The sequence below is a fragment of the Meriones unguiculatus genome, chromosome 19 (assembly GCF_030254825.1).
Source record: "Meriones unguiculatus strain TT.TT164.6M chromosome 19, Bangor_MerUng_6.1, whole genome shotgun sequence".
Lineage (NCBI taxonomy): Eukaryota > Metazoa > Chordata > Mammalia > Rodentia > Muridae > Meriones > Meriones unguiculatus.
In genome coordinates, this window is record NC_083366.1 from 5776378 (window position 1) to 5795586 (window position 19209).

At 45.6% G+C, this 19209-nt stretch overlaps 1 protein-coding gene and 1 pseudogene across 24 annotated transcripts in view; one reads left to right on the plus strand and one right to left on the minus strand.

The window, feature by feature from the left end:
• Positions 1-19209, minus strand: part of Kiaa1217 (KIAA1217 ortholog) — an 839639-nt gene that overhangs the window by 271474 nt on the left and 548956 nt on the right. For 4 of the 24 annotated variants that reach the window (XM_021646266.2, XM_021646260.2, XM_021646267.2 and 1 more), the window contains exon 1: positions 11138-11552. The exons of the other annotated variants lie outside the window; for them this stretch is intronic. In XM_021646266.2, the coding sequence (XP_021501941.1) occupies positions 11138-11207 (70 nt within the window). In that variant the 5' untranslated portion in view covers positions 11208-11552. Of the gene's footprint in view, positions 1-11137; positions 11553-19209 lie in introns of those variants that run through there. 24 annotated transcript variants of the gene reach the window in all.
• LOC110553936 (large ribosomal subunit protein uL15-like) lies at positions 3873-5071 on the plus strand (annotated as a pseudogene).

Here is a 19209-nt window from a genome sequence, read left to right on the forward strand (position 1 = left end):
CAACACCAATAACCTGACTATTTGTATACTTTTCATTATAGTTTCAATCTGCTAACAGGAATTTTAAATGTTTATAATCTGAAGATGGCTTGACACAGGCAGGTCAACACCAAGAACAAAGACAGCCACAGACCCTCAGAAGATCTCCATGGCCTATAAACCACTACAAAGTTCCATGTCTCCATTATGGTAGGCCAGGCAAGGGGAGCGTCAGGGGAGGCAATAGTTAGGGAGCTATACAGCCAAGGTTCAGCCACATTTACCCTGCAATGACTTCATCTTAAACACACAACGCAAGGGAAGAGCCATGGGTATGTTTTGATGGCTGTGATCTAGGGAAATTTCCATGCTGGCCTCTGAGAATCACTAATGTCTCCCTAGAAGACATCAATAGAATGTACAAGGTTAATGCTTAGGGTTCAAAGCCCGTACAAGTAGCCTCCTCTCCCTTTTTCCTTTGCTTTTTGTTTCTGTTTTTTTAAGATGGGAGTGAAAGTAACAATCATTGAGAAACTACAAGGATTCAAGAACAGTCTTGATTCTTCACAGTCTTTCATTTGTTTCTTTGTTTCTGTTTTATTTTTGAGACAGGGTCTCACTAGGTAGCCCTAAATGGCCTAAAGCTTGCTATGTTGACCAGGCTGGCCTTGAACACACAGTACTAAAGGCTGAGACTGAAGGCATGCACCACCACACCCAGTTCTCAGGTCTCTCTAGAAAAGGCAGAATAGGCTCAGTGGGAAAAGGCATTTGCCATCAAACATGATGAGTTCAAGCCCTGCCACCCACTCAGGAAAAGAAAAAAGCCAACTCCTAAAGTCATCCCTTGACCTTCAAAGGTGCAGGTGCAGCCCCACCTCTAATAATAGTCATAGTAATTTTTTTTAAATAACAGGTGCAGAGTTTGGATGTACACCAGCTCCGTAACAGCAGAGACATCAACGCCCTAACACTATTACCCTCTCTTTGCCCGGAAACCTCTGCATACTGAGCTCCAAGTGTAGACCGGCCTCTGGCAAGGAACAGAAAATATTTTCATCTCTAATGTTCTTGTTTTAGTTTTCCGAAGCTCAATGTGTGTCCTGAGAACAATTCCTCTTGTATACCCCACTTCTCATTACTTTGCTCATTACAGCATCTCCATCAGACACTGATGAAGGAAGGGAAGAAAATGGCCCAATTAGTTACTCTCAGCTTTCACTAGTTTCGGCAGTAAGCTTAAGGAGGGGAGAAGTCAGATGCTTTGGCTAAAAAGATATTGAGAGATTAGTATAATTTTATTTATTTGGTAATAATCTTTATTAAGTAATAAAGTCACAGTTCCCTTTTCCAAGTGCCTCTTCTCTAATAATATAGGAGTCACAGAGTCTATTACATAGAGTGAAACAAAGGACTGGGGACCTAGGAAGTACCACCTCAAAAAACAAAGCTAAAAGCAGGCTACTAAGCATATGTGCATGAAGACACACAGCTTCCTCTTGTGTGTGCATGTGTGTATGTATGTGAGTATGTTGTATATGTATTTTTGTAAAGACTGCTGTGCGCATGCTAGAGCCCTGTGGCTTTTCAAGACTGCTTTCAACAGCATCAAAATAATCCATGTAAAAATTACCTAGGATAGCTAGATTAACAAACATGTCTGAAATTCTGGAAAGGTCATTTCTTTACATGGGCATAGAACACACACATCTACATGTGTAACCAGTCAGGGAGGCAGAAGGAAGACATGCTCTCCCAGGGTAATAAACCTTCAGCAACTGATCTCCACCCAGGGATGGTTAGAGCAGCTCAAGACAGCTGAAACGAACTTCAGACGATGGAGTCTCCCACTTTCTCTCTTGACGTAAATTGGGGAATCAGGTAGATGTAGGGTCTCGGAGGTCACAGTCGACCTACAGTCAGCGTTAACCTTTAATCATCCCACTTACTGGAGTTAATCTTATTCTCTCCTGACACTTTCCATGGGGAACGTTGCATCAGCTTGATGCTGTTTTTCTCTTTCTTTTGAATTCTTGTGGATTTTTAATAATGTCTCCAGTTGCCTAACAAAGCTGACTGTGATAACAAGAAAAGACATAGAAGCAGTACCAGCAGTTAACAAGAAGGAAGGCTTGTGTGGGCCACCTGGCAGACAGAGCCTACCTTTGTCTTATCACCCTCATGCATTGCTCCATCAGTCCCATCTGCCTCTGTCAGAGCACCGGGCACCAGCACCTGAACCCTTTGTTCACGCAAAGCCACTTCAAACTCTTCATAGTCACTTAGGTGGTTTCCTCTGTTCCTGGAAGCCGCCAGCCTCACACTTGAAGGAGAAGTAACATCGGAACCACTGCGACCATGTGGGAGAATTTGGCCTTTTAGCTGAACATAAAACCCAAGGAGGGGCAGGCATAAACAAGAGAAGGAAAGGCTAAGTCTGCTTTGCCACAATTCCTACAGTCACAGTGTCAGACCCAAGTGGGCCAATTCCTCATTATCTGTGTGAATGAAGAAAAGAGCGAGCGTGGACCCCAAGCTGCCAAACAGAAAGGCACTTCTATTTCTTGTTTGGAAAGAGCTTTGGCACTAAGATGTAAATATGGGTGTGTCTGGTTGTTTGCTATTCTGGGAATCTGTCTAACAAAGTAGAGAAGTTGTAGCCTGAAGACAAGGCCTGGGCAAAGCTGAAAGGCAGCCCTGTTTCCTCTTCCTGCCCCTCCCAAGCTCTTCCAGGGACCCCATTTCCAGCAGGGCAAAGAGCAAACAAGAGAGTCCAGTGCAAAACCAGCCCTTAAACACTCCCTGGAGCAGAAGTGGGCAGGAGGAGGGCAGGCATGCCATAGAGCTGCTCCACAGAGACCCGGGCCTCCAGCTGGCATGTGTCCACATCCTGGATGTGAGAAGTAGAAAGGGGTCTGGCCAGGGAGGGCATATACAAAAAGGCAGAGGGTTATAGAAAGGCAAGCATCCCAAAGGGGCTGTTCATACAGCAAGCTGTGCAGACCAGCCGCTGCTGGACTTTGGGGCCTAGTGTCTTTGCCATGCTCAGGCTGCCCAACTGAGTCAGGTGGCAAAGTGAGGGATTTGGGGCTTTGCATCCTTTAGGCACTCTACAACCTGCTGGCAGCCGGGATATTTCTTTTGTTTTGTTTTCTCTTATTTGCTTTTAATTTTTTTTGTGTGTGCATGCTGAAATTTAAACCCAGAGTCTTGTACATACATGCTAAACATGTGCTGTACTTTTCTAAGAATTTTTTCCACAGACAAGAGCAGGGAGTCCAGTGGATCACACCAATAATTCCAACACTTTGAAGGCTGAGTTCAAAGCTGGCCTAAATTCCAGGACAGCTCAGACTACTGTGTAATAGAGCACAAAATCTTGTCTTGAATAGCCAATAATATGTAATTACTGGATATATCTGTGTATATATGGTAGTCCTCATACTTCTGTGTGTGTGTGTGTGTGTGTGTGTGTGTCTGTGTGTGTGTATAAGAGTGAGAGAGAGAGAGCCCATCAATTCTGTAGAAGGGTGGGTCAGTAACCCTGAGGACCCTTGTCTCTCCCCATCCCAGTGCGGAGATTACTGGTAAGGGCCACTACATTTACCTTTTTACATGAGTTCTGGGGCTCCAGAAGTGAATCAAGCACTGTACCAACTACCCCACTTCCACAGCTCCTCCTCACCCCCTGCCCCCCAGGCTTTCTCTTGTTTGTCCTGTAACTCTGAGATCTGGCCTCAGAGCTTACCTGCCTCTGCCTCCCATCTGGCTCTCCTCACTTTACAGCAGTTAGCTAAAGCATTATTTTTAAGACAGTATCTATGTAGCCCCGACTAGACTCAAACTTGTTGTTTGTCTCCTAATTACAGCCAGTGTGCCACCACATTAGCACAATGGAGCTTCCTAAAGCTGCCAAACAGCCCTTGTCTTTAGGGAGTGGCTGCCTGGTTATGATGCCTTTGGGTGAACCGTGACAATAACTTCATTCTGCGCTGGACTGGACATCCCCCGGCTCCTCATATAGACCACCCTTCCTGTCCCCTCCATCAAACTGGGACCGTATGCTAATTCCAGTCAGCATAATGTAGGCAGAAGTAACAGGAACACCATCAGCCTTGGCCCCTGGTCCTCCGAAATAATCTTGTACAGTTTCTGTCTTTACCCTTTGGCGGGCTGAATGCAAAGGATCCAGGAGAAGCCTCCTAAGGTGTTGTGTGCTGGTTGGACAGAAAGGCCACCCAAGAGATCCAGCAGTTCAGGAGGTCAGTCTACTGCTTATGCAGGAAACTGACCCTGACCATATAAAGCCACCAAGAACGATGTGCAAACAGCTGGACACTCCATTCAGTGTCCCTCAGTTCCAGCTCTCTTGTGAGTATTACCAAGACCAGCATCACATACAAACTGGCTTAGGAATTATAGCTGAAATGCAGCTGCTGCATTACTCTTAAGGACCTTAGAAACTCAAGTCATCTCTCTTTTCTGTCGCCACCAGGCCATCCAGACTGAGTAAGACTCAGAAACTCCGAGGCCACGTGAATCGCAGCCACAGCTGCATCAGGAAGCACCGCGAACGCTGAAGGCATGTATCACCACAGGACCAACTTTGGCAAATATCAACCAGCTCTGGTGTGGGGCATTACCGCTTAAAGAGGAACCAGAGCTTCTGCCCAACTGCCAACCTGGACAACCAGTGGACACTGGTCAGTGAGCACACACGGGTCAAGGCTGCAAAAACCAAGACTGGAGCTGCTCCCATCATGGACATTGTGCGATCCTGCTGCTACGAAGTTCGGGGGAAGAGCAAGCTCCCCAAGCAGCCTGTCATCCTGAAGGCCAAATTCTTCAGCACAAGAGCTGAAGAGAGGATTAGGAGTGTTGGAGGTGCCTGTGTCCTGGTGCTTGACGCCATCCAGGGAGGTTAATTAAATGCTAACATTGAAAAAGAAAATCTGAAGTCAGTGGGCTTGCAAGTTGGCTCAGAGGGTCAACGGTGGCAAGCCTGGCAAGCTGAGTTCAATTCCCAGAGCCTATATATAAGTGGAAGAAGTCTGGTATGGTAGGTACCACACACCTGGAATCCCAGCACTCAGGGATGCAGAGGCCGATCCTGTGAGTTCAAGGCCAACCTGATCTACAAAGTGAGTCGAGGACAGCCAAGGCTACAAAGAGAAACCCTGTCTCTTAAAACCAAAACCAAACCAAAATAAAACAAAAAGTGGAAGGTTTCCCAACTCTACAAAGTTGTCCTCTGACTTCCACACATGGACAGGTACACTCACATACCACACATACTTAAAGCAACAACAACAATAATAATAAATGGGGGGAGGGGGCTGTGGAAATGGATCAGTAGCCAAGTAGCTCTTCCTGAGGATCTGGGTTCAGTTCCCAGCACCGACATGGCGGCCCACAACTGTCCATAACGCCAGTTCCAGGTGATTCTTGCCCTCCTCTGGCCTCGGTGGCAGGCCTGTGGTAGGCAGATCCACTCTCACGTCAAGGATAAGAACAATTCCTGCTGCAGACTTTGTACAATAGGGTTAGCCCTCCTCATCCAGAAAAGCATTCTGTGTTGTGTTGATTCAAGTTCATTGACTGAGTCATTCACACAAATATTGATCAAATTCCTGCTCTAAACACCAAAAGAGATAGGAGGGTGAGGAGAGGCAAGCCACACAGACTGCCTCTCCCCTTGCAGAGAGGTATCCACATGATGATTAGGGAGTCAGTCAGCAAACACCTAATATACACTTGGACTGTCAGATTTGAAGAACAAAAGAAGATATGGAGCTAGAAACTGACCAGGTTATTTCAAAGCACAGACTGAGTATCTTTCATTACCTAGGCTAGCGTTACATGGCAGGCTGCCAGCCATGGGCCAGAGGAGGCAAGCAGATAGGTGGATGCCTGAACAGAACGTTCAAGACACTTTTAAAAGCCAGAACAGAAGCTCATGCTGTGGGCAACATGCCAAGATACTAGGAGCCCATGGCCTCCTAAGGAGTAAGACACAGATTCAAACTTCCCCAAAGGCCAGGCATGATGATGCACACCCATATCCCAGCACTGGGCAGGAAGCAGGAAGATCAGGAGTTCAAGTCCAGCCTCAGCTACATGAGTTCAAAGCCAGCCTGGGCTACATGAGACCCTGTCTCAAACAAATTCCACCAATTATTACTGAATGCCAACTTTGCCAAAGGCACATTTTTACCCCATGCACCCATGGTGTTACATACTATATCCAGAAACTGAAAAATTTAGCAGCAATGAAGAGTTTCCAACCCTGCAACAAAAAAAATTAATTCAAAAATCTCCTCTCTCTCTCTCTCTCTCTCTCTCTCTCTCTCTCTCTCACACACACACACACACACACACACACACACACAGTCAGGGGTTGAAGAGGTAGCTCAGAGGTTAAGAACATCTGTTTCTCTCACAAAGGCTCTGGGTTTGATCTGCAGCACCCACACAGCTGCTCACAATGCTCGTAACTCTGCCTTCAGGGGATCCCACACCCTTTTTTGATCTCACAGGTCAGGCATACAAATAGCGGTACAAGTGTTGCATAGACTCAGGCACACACATGCACACATAAAATAAAAAATAATTAATAACAACACAGGTAAAAGCAGGCTTGCATGCTTTGCATGGCATTTGACCATGCCACAGCTTGGCAGCAAATGCTGCCTGAGAACACAGTGGCTCAGATTCTATTAGTGTATGTTTTGAATGTAGTGCTTTCACTATGCATCCAAAGCTTTATGCTCTTATAGAAAAGGAATGGTTTAATTATGGAAAACAAGGACTTTAAACAGCTTCCTACTGTCACCCTTCAGTGTGTAAGTATCAAATTAATGTATCTTCAAGACATATTAGCTTAGAATGTTTGGTTTTTAAAGACTGCTGTTTGAGATGCTGGCTTGAGATACATTTTTAAAAAATCATTCAACAAATATTGGCTTGGAATGAAGACGGGATTTCCTGAAATGGGTTTAAACATATTTTTGACATTTGTGCTATGTGTTTATGTGAGCAATGTTCTCAGCACGATTATAAAATCAAACTAGCAACACTGAAAAGTATTAAAGAAGCTCTGTGTCTTCCCAATCAAATATTCAGCCAAGACTTAAATCCTTATGTAAAAATAAAGAAGTACATCCATCTCAGTGTGCAAATTTGTTCCCATCTTCAATAAATGATCAAATCTCTCTCTCTCTCTCACACACACACACACACACACACACACACACTTTGCCAGCCCTGGTAGCATAAACATTTAATCCCAATTCTAACACTGAGGAGGCAGAGGCAAGCAGACCTCTGTGAGTTCAAGGCCAGCTTGGTCCCTATAGGGAGTTCCAACCTAGCCAGGACTAAACAGTAAGACCCTGCCTTAAAATAAGAAAAAAAAATATATATATATATATGTATATACATATACATAAATACATATATGCTGAGGAACTGTTAGCAACTACCTGGTATTTATTAAAAGACTTTATCTTTAATTTTAACTACAAATAGGCACGTGTATCTGTGCATGTAACTGCTATTGCCCAAGGTCCAGAGAAGGATATTGGATTCCCTGGAATAACAGTTACAGACAGTTGTGAGTGCTGCGAACTGCACTTGAGTCCTCCGGAAGAGCAGTACATGCTTTTAACCACTGAGCTCTCTCTTCAGTCCCAAAGGGTTATACTTCTTGGGGCTGGAGAGGTAGTGCAGAGGTTAAGAGCACTGCCTGCTCTTGAGTTCAATTCCCAGCAACCACATGGTGGTTCACAGCCATCTATAATAATGTCTGGTGGCCTCTTCTGGAGTGCAGGTGTACATGCAGGCAGAACTTTGTATACATAATAAGCAAATAAAATCTAAAAAATTAAATACATAACTTATTTATGATTTAGCACCAGTAAATGTTTGATTTATATACCTCGTTTATAACTACATATACCCAGTCATATGAATCTTCCCAGTAGAAAGATAGTAGGGGCCGAAAAAGTTTAGGATGCCTTCAAGACATGGTACTTACTGCCACTTTCCAGTATTGAGATGGCCGTATGCCACCTTTCAAATGCGCTATGTTTCAACTGTTGCCCGGGGAAATTATTTATAGAGTTCTCTTTTAGTCTCAAAGGTGTCTGTATTTGAACAACAAGTTACATGATCACCCAAGGTTTCCTTCTGCACAGCTGACTGATAAAGCAAAGTCCCTGGGGTAGTATCACCAGCCATCTGCCTAATTGTTGAAAACGGTGACGTGTCTCTCCATGTGGCTAGCACTCCGTGAGATGGTGGGAGTGCAGAGCGAGACGTGGTCTTGGCCCAGGAACACCACGTTGTAACTGGGCGAAATAGTCACGTAGGCAGCTATAAAGCAGAGCTCAGTAGCACATCCACACACGTGGCACTTCAGGTGACATTGGCCTCAGAAATGCTTCTCCTTAAGCTCATGCTAAGAAACATCCATTCTTGTTCCATCGAAGCACATGAGAGTCAGCCGGAATCAAATCTTGAAATTCTAGCTGGGACTCTCACCCTCCTTTTATTATCTTTCCATCTACATCTTCCAATGTCCTTAACCTATAAGTTCTTGGGTTCCTGGATGCAACTCTCAGACTTGGCCTCCTGCACAGAGGCTGTCATGGGAGAGGGCTCAGTCTCCAGTCCTGCTAACCCACTGACTAATATCTGAATGGATGACTGATTTCTCAGTCCTCATATCCTAAGGAGATTGTGCCTCCCCACCCCCTACCTCATCCCCCCCACCTCGCCCCCCTCCCCTATCTATTTCTTGAAATGCTTTCCCCCTTAGGTGAATGCAACTCATCCTTCCAGCCACCTGGCACCTGGATCAAATATTTTCAGCTGTCTCTGACCTCTCTTTTCTATTCAACACTCCATTCTATCTTAGCAAATTCCTTTGACTTAGCATTCAGTATACGTCAGGAATCTGCTTCCTTCTTATCTCAATCTGCTTATCGCCATCTAGCCTAGAGCAGTATGGGTTTTCTTGCCTGGTTTACTTCAGAATTTCCCTTCAAAGTCCTCTGCACTTTCCCCCAGTCCACTGTGTTAAGCCCCACAGGACACCCCAGCCCACCAACTGCCTTCTAAAATCCCCAGCTGAGTTCTTGCCTAACCTGCTTAAGCCTTTATGTTCACTCCCAGGGTTCCAAATTAATTAATTAAGATGAATTTAATTAAGTAAAAGGCAAGTCCAACTCCCTAGCCGTGCCTCACCTCCTGGGAAGTGAAAGCTAAAGCCCCACTCCCAGTTCCACAAGCCCTCCATAATCTGGCCTGTTTCCTCTACATCTTCCTCCCGAGTTCCTGCTCTTCCCTCTCTACACACTCAGTTTATTCTCACCTCTGTTCCAGTGTCACCTCACCTCACTGTTGTTCTCTGGCAACCCTTATGGTTTCACTGTCACCCCCTGGTTCCTGCCTTATTTTCCCCTCTAGCCTTATTTTTAGCTAATAGAATCAACAGATTAAAACACAGGATCTCCAGTAAAATCTGAAGTGTAGGAACATAAAACATGTGTTTTTAGTATAAGTCTATCCCACGCAATATTTAAGAAATACTTGTGTTTTAAAAATTACTCATTGTTTATCTGAAACTCAAAGTTAATTTAGGCGCTCTGTTTTTATTTACTAAATCCAGCATCCCACGCACCTAACATGTTCCTTATTTTGCTTATTTGTTCACTGTTTGCCTCTATCCCATCCCACCCCAGTCTGGTGCTCAGGACGTCAATCAAATGAAAAGGAGTACTTTTCAGTCTGTGTTGCATCGCTGGTCCCCACCAGCTGGAACAGAGGCTGCTGTATACCACAGGTCCAGTATTCATGGAGTGGATGAGTGAGTGAAGCGAGCACCTGACAACCCTAACCTTGGAAACACTAATAATTACTCTGGTTGTTCCAGAGTTGGTTCTTAAACTACTGCCAGTCTAATTCCCCCCTCTAGAATCCTGGTCGTTCCTTTCAGGACAGGCCCAGAGGTTGAATTCCTGCAGTAATATCCGTCCTATCAAAAGGGAGTGAGTTGGGGGCCTTTCTCAGGCAGGACGGCACCAACCCCGGGACCCTCAAACTGCTCTCAGACAAGGACACTGTCGCCTCCAGGCCCAGGGGTTCATTGAACATTTAGGAGGCAGGCTTCCTTTTCATTTCGCTGGGGGATTTCTCTCTCCTAATTGTATTTTCTTCTGTCTGGCTTGGTTTTGCATTTGCAGTGTGGATGAGTCATGTGCTACTTCCTTTTTTCATTTAGAAAAAAAAAAATCACACACCTTTTCCCTTGTGCATAATCCCCACTCCCACGCGCTGCCGTGCACAGCCCTGCACATCTTTGTGCTGCTAACTGGCCCTTGCGTGAACCTGACGAGTAGGGCGGGGGCGGTTCAAAATTGTGTGGTAGGCGCCCCAGCCTACACGGTGAGAGGGGGGCTCATGGGCGCTGGCATCACGGTCCGCAGCCACCCACCCTCCCGGCAAGATTTATTTGGAACTATATAAGGTTCTGGAAATTCCCAACGGAAAAGACAAGTCTATTATAAACACAATGTAGAAAAGAAACTGCCGGGAGAAAATACAGGAAAACTGTTTTAAGAACTCCCAACTTTTACATTTAAACAGAAAGCCCCAGAGTTTTATCTATCATCCAGATGCTCAAGTACTCCCCTGCCGTTCGGATCTGCAAAATAAAAACATCCTTAAACTCCAGTTTAACTCTAAAACCTGCAAAACTTTGTATCCCGCAAAAAGCTGCCCCCGTGCAAACTCCTAACCAATGAATGGAACCACTAAAGGTAGGCGCAGAATTGCCTTTCAGAGCCTCCCGAAGCACCGGGAAATTTTCAAATCACAGCTGGGCGATTCATTTGTCATTGCTTCGAGATTCCGCACAAACTGCTGGCTCACTGTTCCACCACTCTTGACACCATGCACCACCACCTCCTCACCATTTTAGAAAGATATCTTACAAGAGATAAAGTGGAGCCAAGAAACCACAGCTCTGGGCTCAGTTTGAAAATGCACCTCCCCCCCAACACCTCCCTCCCCAAGAAATACTTTTCCTGGCGTCAGGAGCCCGTCTCCAGTTTTAAGCAGCGTGCGTGTAACTCCATCTTTGAGGACGGTTACTTACGGGGCATCTGTCTGCTGTCTGCGGAGGGAGGCAGGTTCGGCTCACATTTCTGGCCTTCGCTTTCTTCCATTGTCCCTGCCGGCCGCCCAGGCTCCTCGCTCTGGAAACTTCAGAGCAGTTCCGAAAGCTCACAGAGAGCGCTTGGAAGGGGGCCCGGGGGTGGGGCGGAGGGGACCGGCGAAACCCCACCCCAGCTAGTCTCCAGTGCGGTGCGAAGTCTCCCTCGCCCGGGAAGACCGCATTCCAGCGCCCGGCCTCCCTCGGCCCCGGCCCCCGAGCGTCCGCCACCGCCCGCTGCCGCCGGGACTGGGGGCTGTGCCTTGGAGGAGGCGGCTGTCCCCGCCTCTGCCGCCCAACAGGTGACGGCTCTGGTGACCTAGGACGCAGCCTGCCGGGTTTCCCCGGGACTCTCAGCTCAGGGACGAGGCAAACACTTCACACAGGAGTAGGGACAGGAACTGCCGGTGCTAGCCAGGCCCGGCCCTCTTGTAATCTCAGGAGCCAAACAGGGCCCCCAGCTCGGCTGAGTAATAAGCAGTAAACTCCCGAATCCCTCGAAGTTTTGAGAAATCTCTTCAAAAGCTGTTTTTGGGGTTGGTTTGGTTTTTTTTTTGTTTTGTTTTGTTTTTGTTTTTTTGAAGAGAAGTATATGCTAAATGTTGAGAAATAAACACTTTACACACCAACTCTTTTGGAGACTAATTAGCATCTATAAAGAAATATTGTAATTTCCTCTAGTCAACTTCAATCACTTTCTTATCTGGACTTTAACCCCTGGATTTTAAACCCTTTGTTTCATTTTGTTGTGTTGCTAATCTTCACTTTCTTCGACTCCTCCCCCAAGACAGACACAAACACACACCCACAAAACCAAACCCACAGACACTTCTCTTGATCACAAATCTGAAGTCACCCAGTAAATCACCCTTCTGAGTCTCTCAAGTTAATTACCTAGGAACACCTGAAAGGCAATTAAAATGCTTTTCTTTGGATGGGCAGAATTACATCCCACCCGCTTGTTCTCCTTTTAAACTACCTACAAATATTTATTTTGTTCACTACCAGTCCTTGGAAAGCTGGCAAAATTCCCAGAAAGTGAAAATGGGAGGCACAATGTCTGCATGAAAAAGATGGGAAAATAATCTAAGCAACATTTGCCCCTGCTCTTTTAGAGATGCGGACCCAATAGCTAACAGAGGAAGTGTGACATTTTAATCCACCACCCCATATCATCTTAGGGGAGAGGACAATGGTCATCTTGCCTGCCATACTTTGACCCAATTTACAGCCCCATTCAAGCAGGATTGGACATTGATTTAGGCCAGGAATTTGGCAGAACAATAGCTGGCCTCTGCGCTGGATATGACCTTGAGTCACCTGTGTGTCTTGGCAACAGAAGGGACATATTTTGGCCATTTTGAACATAAAAATGCGGAAATCTGTAAAAGACAAAAGAGTATGCCGTGAGTTAAGGTATGAGTGACACCCAAGTTGGGAGAAAAAAGAGCCCCTGGATTCCTAGCAGGATTTGTCTAGAAATCCAAGATGATGTGGAAGTCTTGTAGAAAACTCGAGGAGTGCCCTGGCAGGGAGGGTACAGACAGTGAGTTTATTTTATATTTAAAGATTTATTTTTATTTTATGTGTAAGGGTGTTTTGTGTACACTATGTTTGTGCACCACATTGGTGCGGTGCCCAGAAAGGCAAGAGGAGGGTGTTGGTCCTCCTTAGCTGGTGTTAAGGTGAGGGAAATCTAGGTCTCCTGAAAGAGCAACAAGCACTCTTAACTGCTGAGCCACCTCTCCAGCTCCAAGGAGTGGGTTTACACAGCAAATAGCTAGAAGTTTCCATGACCTCGCAACAGCAACACCCTGTGATCTTACTTACCCATGGAAATCATTAAGTGCAGCTAGTCCCATAATCCTGGCCATTTATGTAGGTACAAATAGAAGGAGGACCTGCTTGGTGGTACAGGCCTGTAATCCCTACTGAGGCAGAAAGATGGCAAATTCAAGGCTTGCCTAAGCTTAAGAGTGAGTTCAAGTCCTTCTTGAACAAATGAGCAAAACCCTGTTTTCAAAAGCACAAGAAGTCGGAGGGTATAGCTCAATGGTAGAACATCCACCTAGCATGTTCAAGGCCCAGGGTTTGAATGGCAGAACCACCAACAAAATTTCATAAGGAAGAGCCTCTGTGTTCCGGCCTCCAGTTGGATTGCTCTGGTTGTCTTTCTGTGTGTATTTATGTGTTTGGATATGAAAGAATCTGTGCGTATCTGCAGAAGGGGCATTCAATGTCTATCCCTTTCCACCTTGTACCCACTGAGTCAGGTTTCTCCCTAACCTAGGTTTTTGGCTAGGCTACCAGCCAGCAGACCCCTGTCTCTGCCTTTCTTGAAGCACAGGAGGCCCACCGTGGCATGTGTGGACTGAAATACAAACTCCAGTCCTCATAATTGTGTAGCAAGTCCTCTTAACTCCTAAAACATCTCTCCAGCCCCCCTAATTAAGTCTTCTATGGCTGCTATACTTTTTCAGGTTATAAGTGCCAAGGGGAGGAGCAGTGAGCATTGAATTATGAGGCTAAGGGCTTTGACACCACCCAACCTGCTATCCTGTGGGAACAGCCCCCTCTTAGCAGTTCCTGTCTGTCACTTGACACAGTCCAGGAACAAGCCTTTGTGATGAAGGAAAGGTCACTGCAGCCAGTCAACAGGACCCTTCTCTTCAGTACCATCTAGGTAGAAAAGATCCCTTTGAGGATAGGAATGATGCCCCCTGCCTGGTGCTGTGTGCAAAGCATCACAGAAGTCTTCAGGCCTTTATGGATCTCTAGATGGGCCAAACAGAGGAAGCTCTTCCACACTACCTGGACTCTAACCAGCCTAAGGAATGCCTCCACTACCCATATGCCCCCGCTGTTTGGCTTCTCTCTCACGGGAAGAGCAGCCTTCCATTACCTCTGTAGATATTCCAGATAGTCCATAGAATGCAAAAAACAAACAAGTGGACGAGCCCACATCATCAAGGACTCTGGTCTATACATGTAGTGAAATGATGGCCAGATTCTCCCAAGATTACAGGCAGAGTTTCTGTGAGTCACTGGACTTCCGTTGCTTCTCTTTAAGAACAGGAACTAAAAATATTTTTCGAAGACCCTATACATGCCATTATGCCTGCTATTCACACATTTCTCCCCTAGGCACACTAATATTACTAAGAACTTTTTACTGACTGTAAAATTTCTCAGGAAAAAAAAAAGTAGCTGTATTTATTCTACAACCTATATAAACCTGACACTCAAATCTTCACAAAAAATACCACTATTGCCATCCCTGGTACTAGAGGGATAGCCTTTGTTCTAGAAGCAACTCTGAACTACAAGTATACTGTGTTTTTCAAATGTAATTTCTGGCTTTAAAATTTGCTATCACCATCCAATCTGCCTATTACTGTACTTCAAAATTTGCTGGGAAAGCAAAGACTTAAATTTAATATTCTTCCAGTTATCTGGAGAGCCACAAAAACTGATCCTGGGTGTTAAACTTTCAACTCCATTTCTGTAACCCAGAGAAGGTGCAAGCCTTTCTCATATGTAGGGTTCAGACTTAAAATAAGCTTGTGCACACACAAAAGAGTGTCATTCAAAACAAGAAAGAAGAGCCAGGAAGACAAAGTTGATTTTTCAATCACAACTGACCCGTTACAGAACCAGGCTGTTGGTTTTAAAACCGACGTTTGTATGAAATCTTCTAAGACAGGAATTAACCACAACAATTGTGGCTGATTTGCCCCAGGCCTCTTTAATTACGGAGCAGTGGGAAATCACATCAATTTCTTTTATGTAAATTTTTTCAAGAGAGAAATCATGGCTAGAGCCAAGCCTAAGTGGAATTACCTTGATATATGTTTAAATTTTTTTCCCTTAACTCTTGCTAAAAGCAAGATAGTTTAAAGTAATTTAACATCTGGACACAAAAGAAATAATTAATGCTTACTTAAGTCCTTAAATGGACCCTTTAAAAGCATTGATAATTCAGTCAAAACAAAGTGAAAAACCAATCAACAAAAATAGTTGAGAGCAGGCTCCTTGGTAGATAACCATCTAGCCTCCCAGTCCTGACAGCATGTGTCATCTGTTAGTCAGAAGGAATGGACAGTTAACACCTGGGAGAACTGTTGAAATGGGCTGGGTGTGGGGGCTCTTCTCACACCTTGCTTTGACAGCACACTGTCAGGTGGCTCCTGTGACCTTATACCAGAGCACCTGGGAAAAGGAAAGGAGGCACTATTAACTGTTAATGCTGGGCTATTAGAAACCGCCACTGTCACCAGCAAACCAGCACAGATGGCCACCTGCGTGTGATCCGAGATATGCCCCATGCACTTATTCTCCAGGTTTTTAAATGTGAAAGGTTCATAAAATGGCTATTTGAGCTGCTCAGCAAACTCTCTGTGGATGAAGTCTAAGCACTAATGAAAGCAAGTGTGGGACCCTCCTCAGAGCTATATTTCAAGCAGCAACCACATACCTCCAGCATGACCTCTATACTGGAAGGCCTGGAAAGCCCAGAATCCTGCCACTTAAGAAGTGAGGAGTGCAAGAGTCTCCCAACACGTGACCTTCCTGGTCAGATGATTGGACATGTCCTCATGTTGTTCCACATACAGTCCTCATACAGCTACATAACAAAATTACACTTGGATCCGCTACTCATGAAGTACTTGTCCTAAGGCCCGGTTGATGTCCCGTTTTTTATCGGGTTTCTTTCATTTCCTCTGGATTGGGAGGGCCAACTGTGCAGGGCTGCCATCTGGTCTCAGTTCTGCTGCCTGATCACCACAAACCAAGTCTGGATCCCAGGTGGCAACTTTTAAGTGAAAAAGCTTACGGTTTTTATCCCACAGCGAGCCAAGCTGTGCAAGCCGAGTTCCAGAGTTCCAGGACTTTCAGGGCAGAATTCACCAGACTGTATGAACTTTCACAGGCCCAGGTAATCAAAGATGCTATCAGCCTTGCAATAAGTATCTGGTGGAAGTGGTTTTTCCAGATTCATTTTTTTGGCCCCAGACTTCCATAAATGTCCTCACTCCAGACTGCAAGAACTGAGCCTGACAAGAACTGAGTCACCACTTAGTAAGTTCATGAGTTTGGTTCCCACTCTACTGTCTGCAGGCATACTCAGCCCCAGGCCAGGGCTGCTTCTGTCCTCTTTTTCACCACAGTTACACCAAGTGCTACACTGACTTGGAGAATAGAGTCAAAATTAGTAAGGGCAGGAGGGCTTGCTTATTTGCTGCTGGAAGAAACTAAGCCAGCCTTCAGAAGAGGGAGGAGCCGAGCTGTGGTCAGCCCTTAGGTAGTACACAGCTTCCAGGCAATCAAAGCAACAAATTGCTGAGAAGAAAGGTTGCCGGATAAGGTTGGGGTGGCAGAGCAAGGACTGGATATAATCAGAGAAATCAGAAAGAGGGGATTCCTAGGGTCGCAGTGAAGCACATCCCTCCTCAACCTTTGCTCTCCTCTGCCCCCACATCAGGAATTCCAGCTCCTTTTCTTCCATTCCCTTCAGGGCAGGGGACACAAGTGGCTTTGGGTGGATCACTTCTAGGCTGAGAGAAACTGAAACACACATACCATGTTTCCCATAATAGATCAATCCTTCCAGTCCTTCAGTGAGTAAGGTCTAGGGTTTGTTCCTGAGGGGCTGAAATGGAATCTCTGCTACCTGGAATCCTGCCAGAGAGGCACAGCTCTGCCTCTGCCAAACATTCTCCAAACTCAAGGGAGGCTTGGACTAAAGAGCATGAAAGATGTCTTACAAAGGAACTGGTTTTTCCTTTTCATTCCCTGGATGTCTGTAGAAGTCACGCTCTCATCAAGACGGTCAGGGATAACCCACACCCAAAGACACCTGGCTGTCAACAGTTTTCTCTCAAACTGAAACATTTCATTCTCTGGGAAGCTCCTTAAGAAGGAAGATCAATAACTCATAAGAAATTCAGGAAGTCTCTGAAACTGGCCAGATTCACTAGACCCCCTCCTGGATAGAGCAAGCAATGAAAGCCAACGGTCCCTATAAGAAGAGCAGAGTCAAGCTGCAAAGAAGCCCTTCAGACAAGTCAAGCTTCAAGGTAGTCTCGGAAACCAGACCAGCTGCCTGGAAGTAGTGCTGCCTCCAAGAGGTTGAGACAAACTAAGTCACTTAGGAAGGACACTGCCTTCAGGCTGCAGTCTACTCCAGATTCCCAGCTTTGTGAATTGTCATTCGTGCTGGAGCTGGCCTTGGTGATGCAGCTGTTTCTGCTCCTGTAAGTGACCCTCCACCCATACTCCTGCAAATAAACCCAGTGAAACTCATGATTTACCACGTTAGACTTTGGTGGCGTCCATACCTCGGTCTGTTATGGGTTCCCTATCTGGGCTGAGCAGACAGACGGGTGTGTGGCGTCTCCCCTGGAAAAGTTTTGCCGCGTGACAGACTTGGAGCTGGGCTGTAGTGATAATGGGGTTTGGGTATTTGAGCACCTTGAATCATCCAAGGACCCAGAGGTCTCAGGCCCTGAATCCTCATGTTCCTTAGAACTTTTGGAAACAGTCCTGTACCTCAGAAGTGTGTACTAACAGTCATTTTTTTCTGCATCCCAGTGTACTTTACTAACATGGGGTCATTATTCTCTGCTGCCTAGACGAGAAACAGTCTCTGTTAGAAAGGACTCATTTCTGGCACAGTGGGTGGACAGACTAAGGAGTGCCCCACATCCAAATCCTTTGCAGGCCTTAAGGCAAGGTGAATTTCAGGTGCCCACATGCTGCTAGAACTTAAAATTCTCCTTTTTCCTGCTATCACTGTTTAGCTTTTAAACATCCTCTTTTGCAAATTTTGCCAAGTTCCACTTGTGCCAGAATTAGAATAAAACATTTAGTTACAGGGTGAGCTTCAGTGTGTATAACACTGTCAGGAGCCTTCTTAGCAAGATTAAATCCGACAAGTGGAAAGGATGAAATGAGAAAAAGCAAAAGTCAGGTGGGCAAGACAGCTCAGCGGGTAAAGGCACTTGCTGCCAAGCCTGGACCTCTCTCTTTAGTTTCCACCCATGGTAGAAGGCAAAAAACAAACAACCCCCCCCCCAAAAAAAAAACACAGTCTCCTCTTATGAACCCACCATGCACACAAATAAACAAACAAATAAGAAAGAAAAGGCAAAAGTCCTCTCTGCCCCTTCAATGCCCACACCATTCTACTGGCAGGCACATGTGAACAGAGATACAGGGCATACTGGAGCACCCAGGTTATGGTGTTCAAAGGCATCCACTTCTTCAGCCTCTCCTGGTTCAGTTATCTCCAAAGCTGACTGACTCTGCCTGAGCCCTGGCAGCCTGTTCTTCTCTTACAGAAGCTGAACATGAAATGTCCTGGAACAGAAGGTAGACAGAGGAGCCAGTGGTTCCCAATTCTGGGACTTTGGGTGTTTCCAGGATGTGAAAATTTGGGTATAAACTAGGAAAAGTCCCTACAAAACAGATAGAATTGATGTCTCTCTCCCGACCCTGGCTCCCCAGAGGCTCAGAGGCAAGGCAGGATCCAATGCAGAAGTGGGTCTGGGGATGAAGAGTTCAGTACAAAACTGCCTAGGGAGCAGCAGGTGCAGGAGGCTGGGATGGAGCCCGCAGTCAGGACAAGGGGTTACCTCGTGGAACTCAGAATTGTCAGCAGCTCCTGAGGTGCCCTGGAAACCACAAACAGTGCATCTGGCCGAGGCTAAGGAAGCCATGTTCCCGTCTTCCTTATGACTGCACACAGATAATGCCCTCGCTGTGGGCACATCTATCCCATATTACCTAAACAGGTCACATCTGTGTAAAATGAGAAATTCAAGGGCAGGTTTCATTGATTGCTTATAAAATAAAACAATAAATTTAGACTCCCTCATCTTAAACATACACACACACAAACACACCACACATACACCACACAATATTCTTTGTCCTGTCTCTCCAAAGATTTCTGTTAAGTAGCTTAAAATTATACTTTTGAGCTTAAAGAAGTTTCCAAAAAAAAATATAGTTTC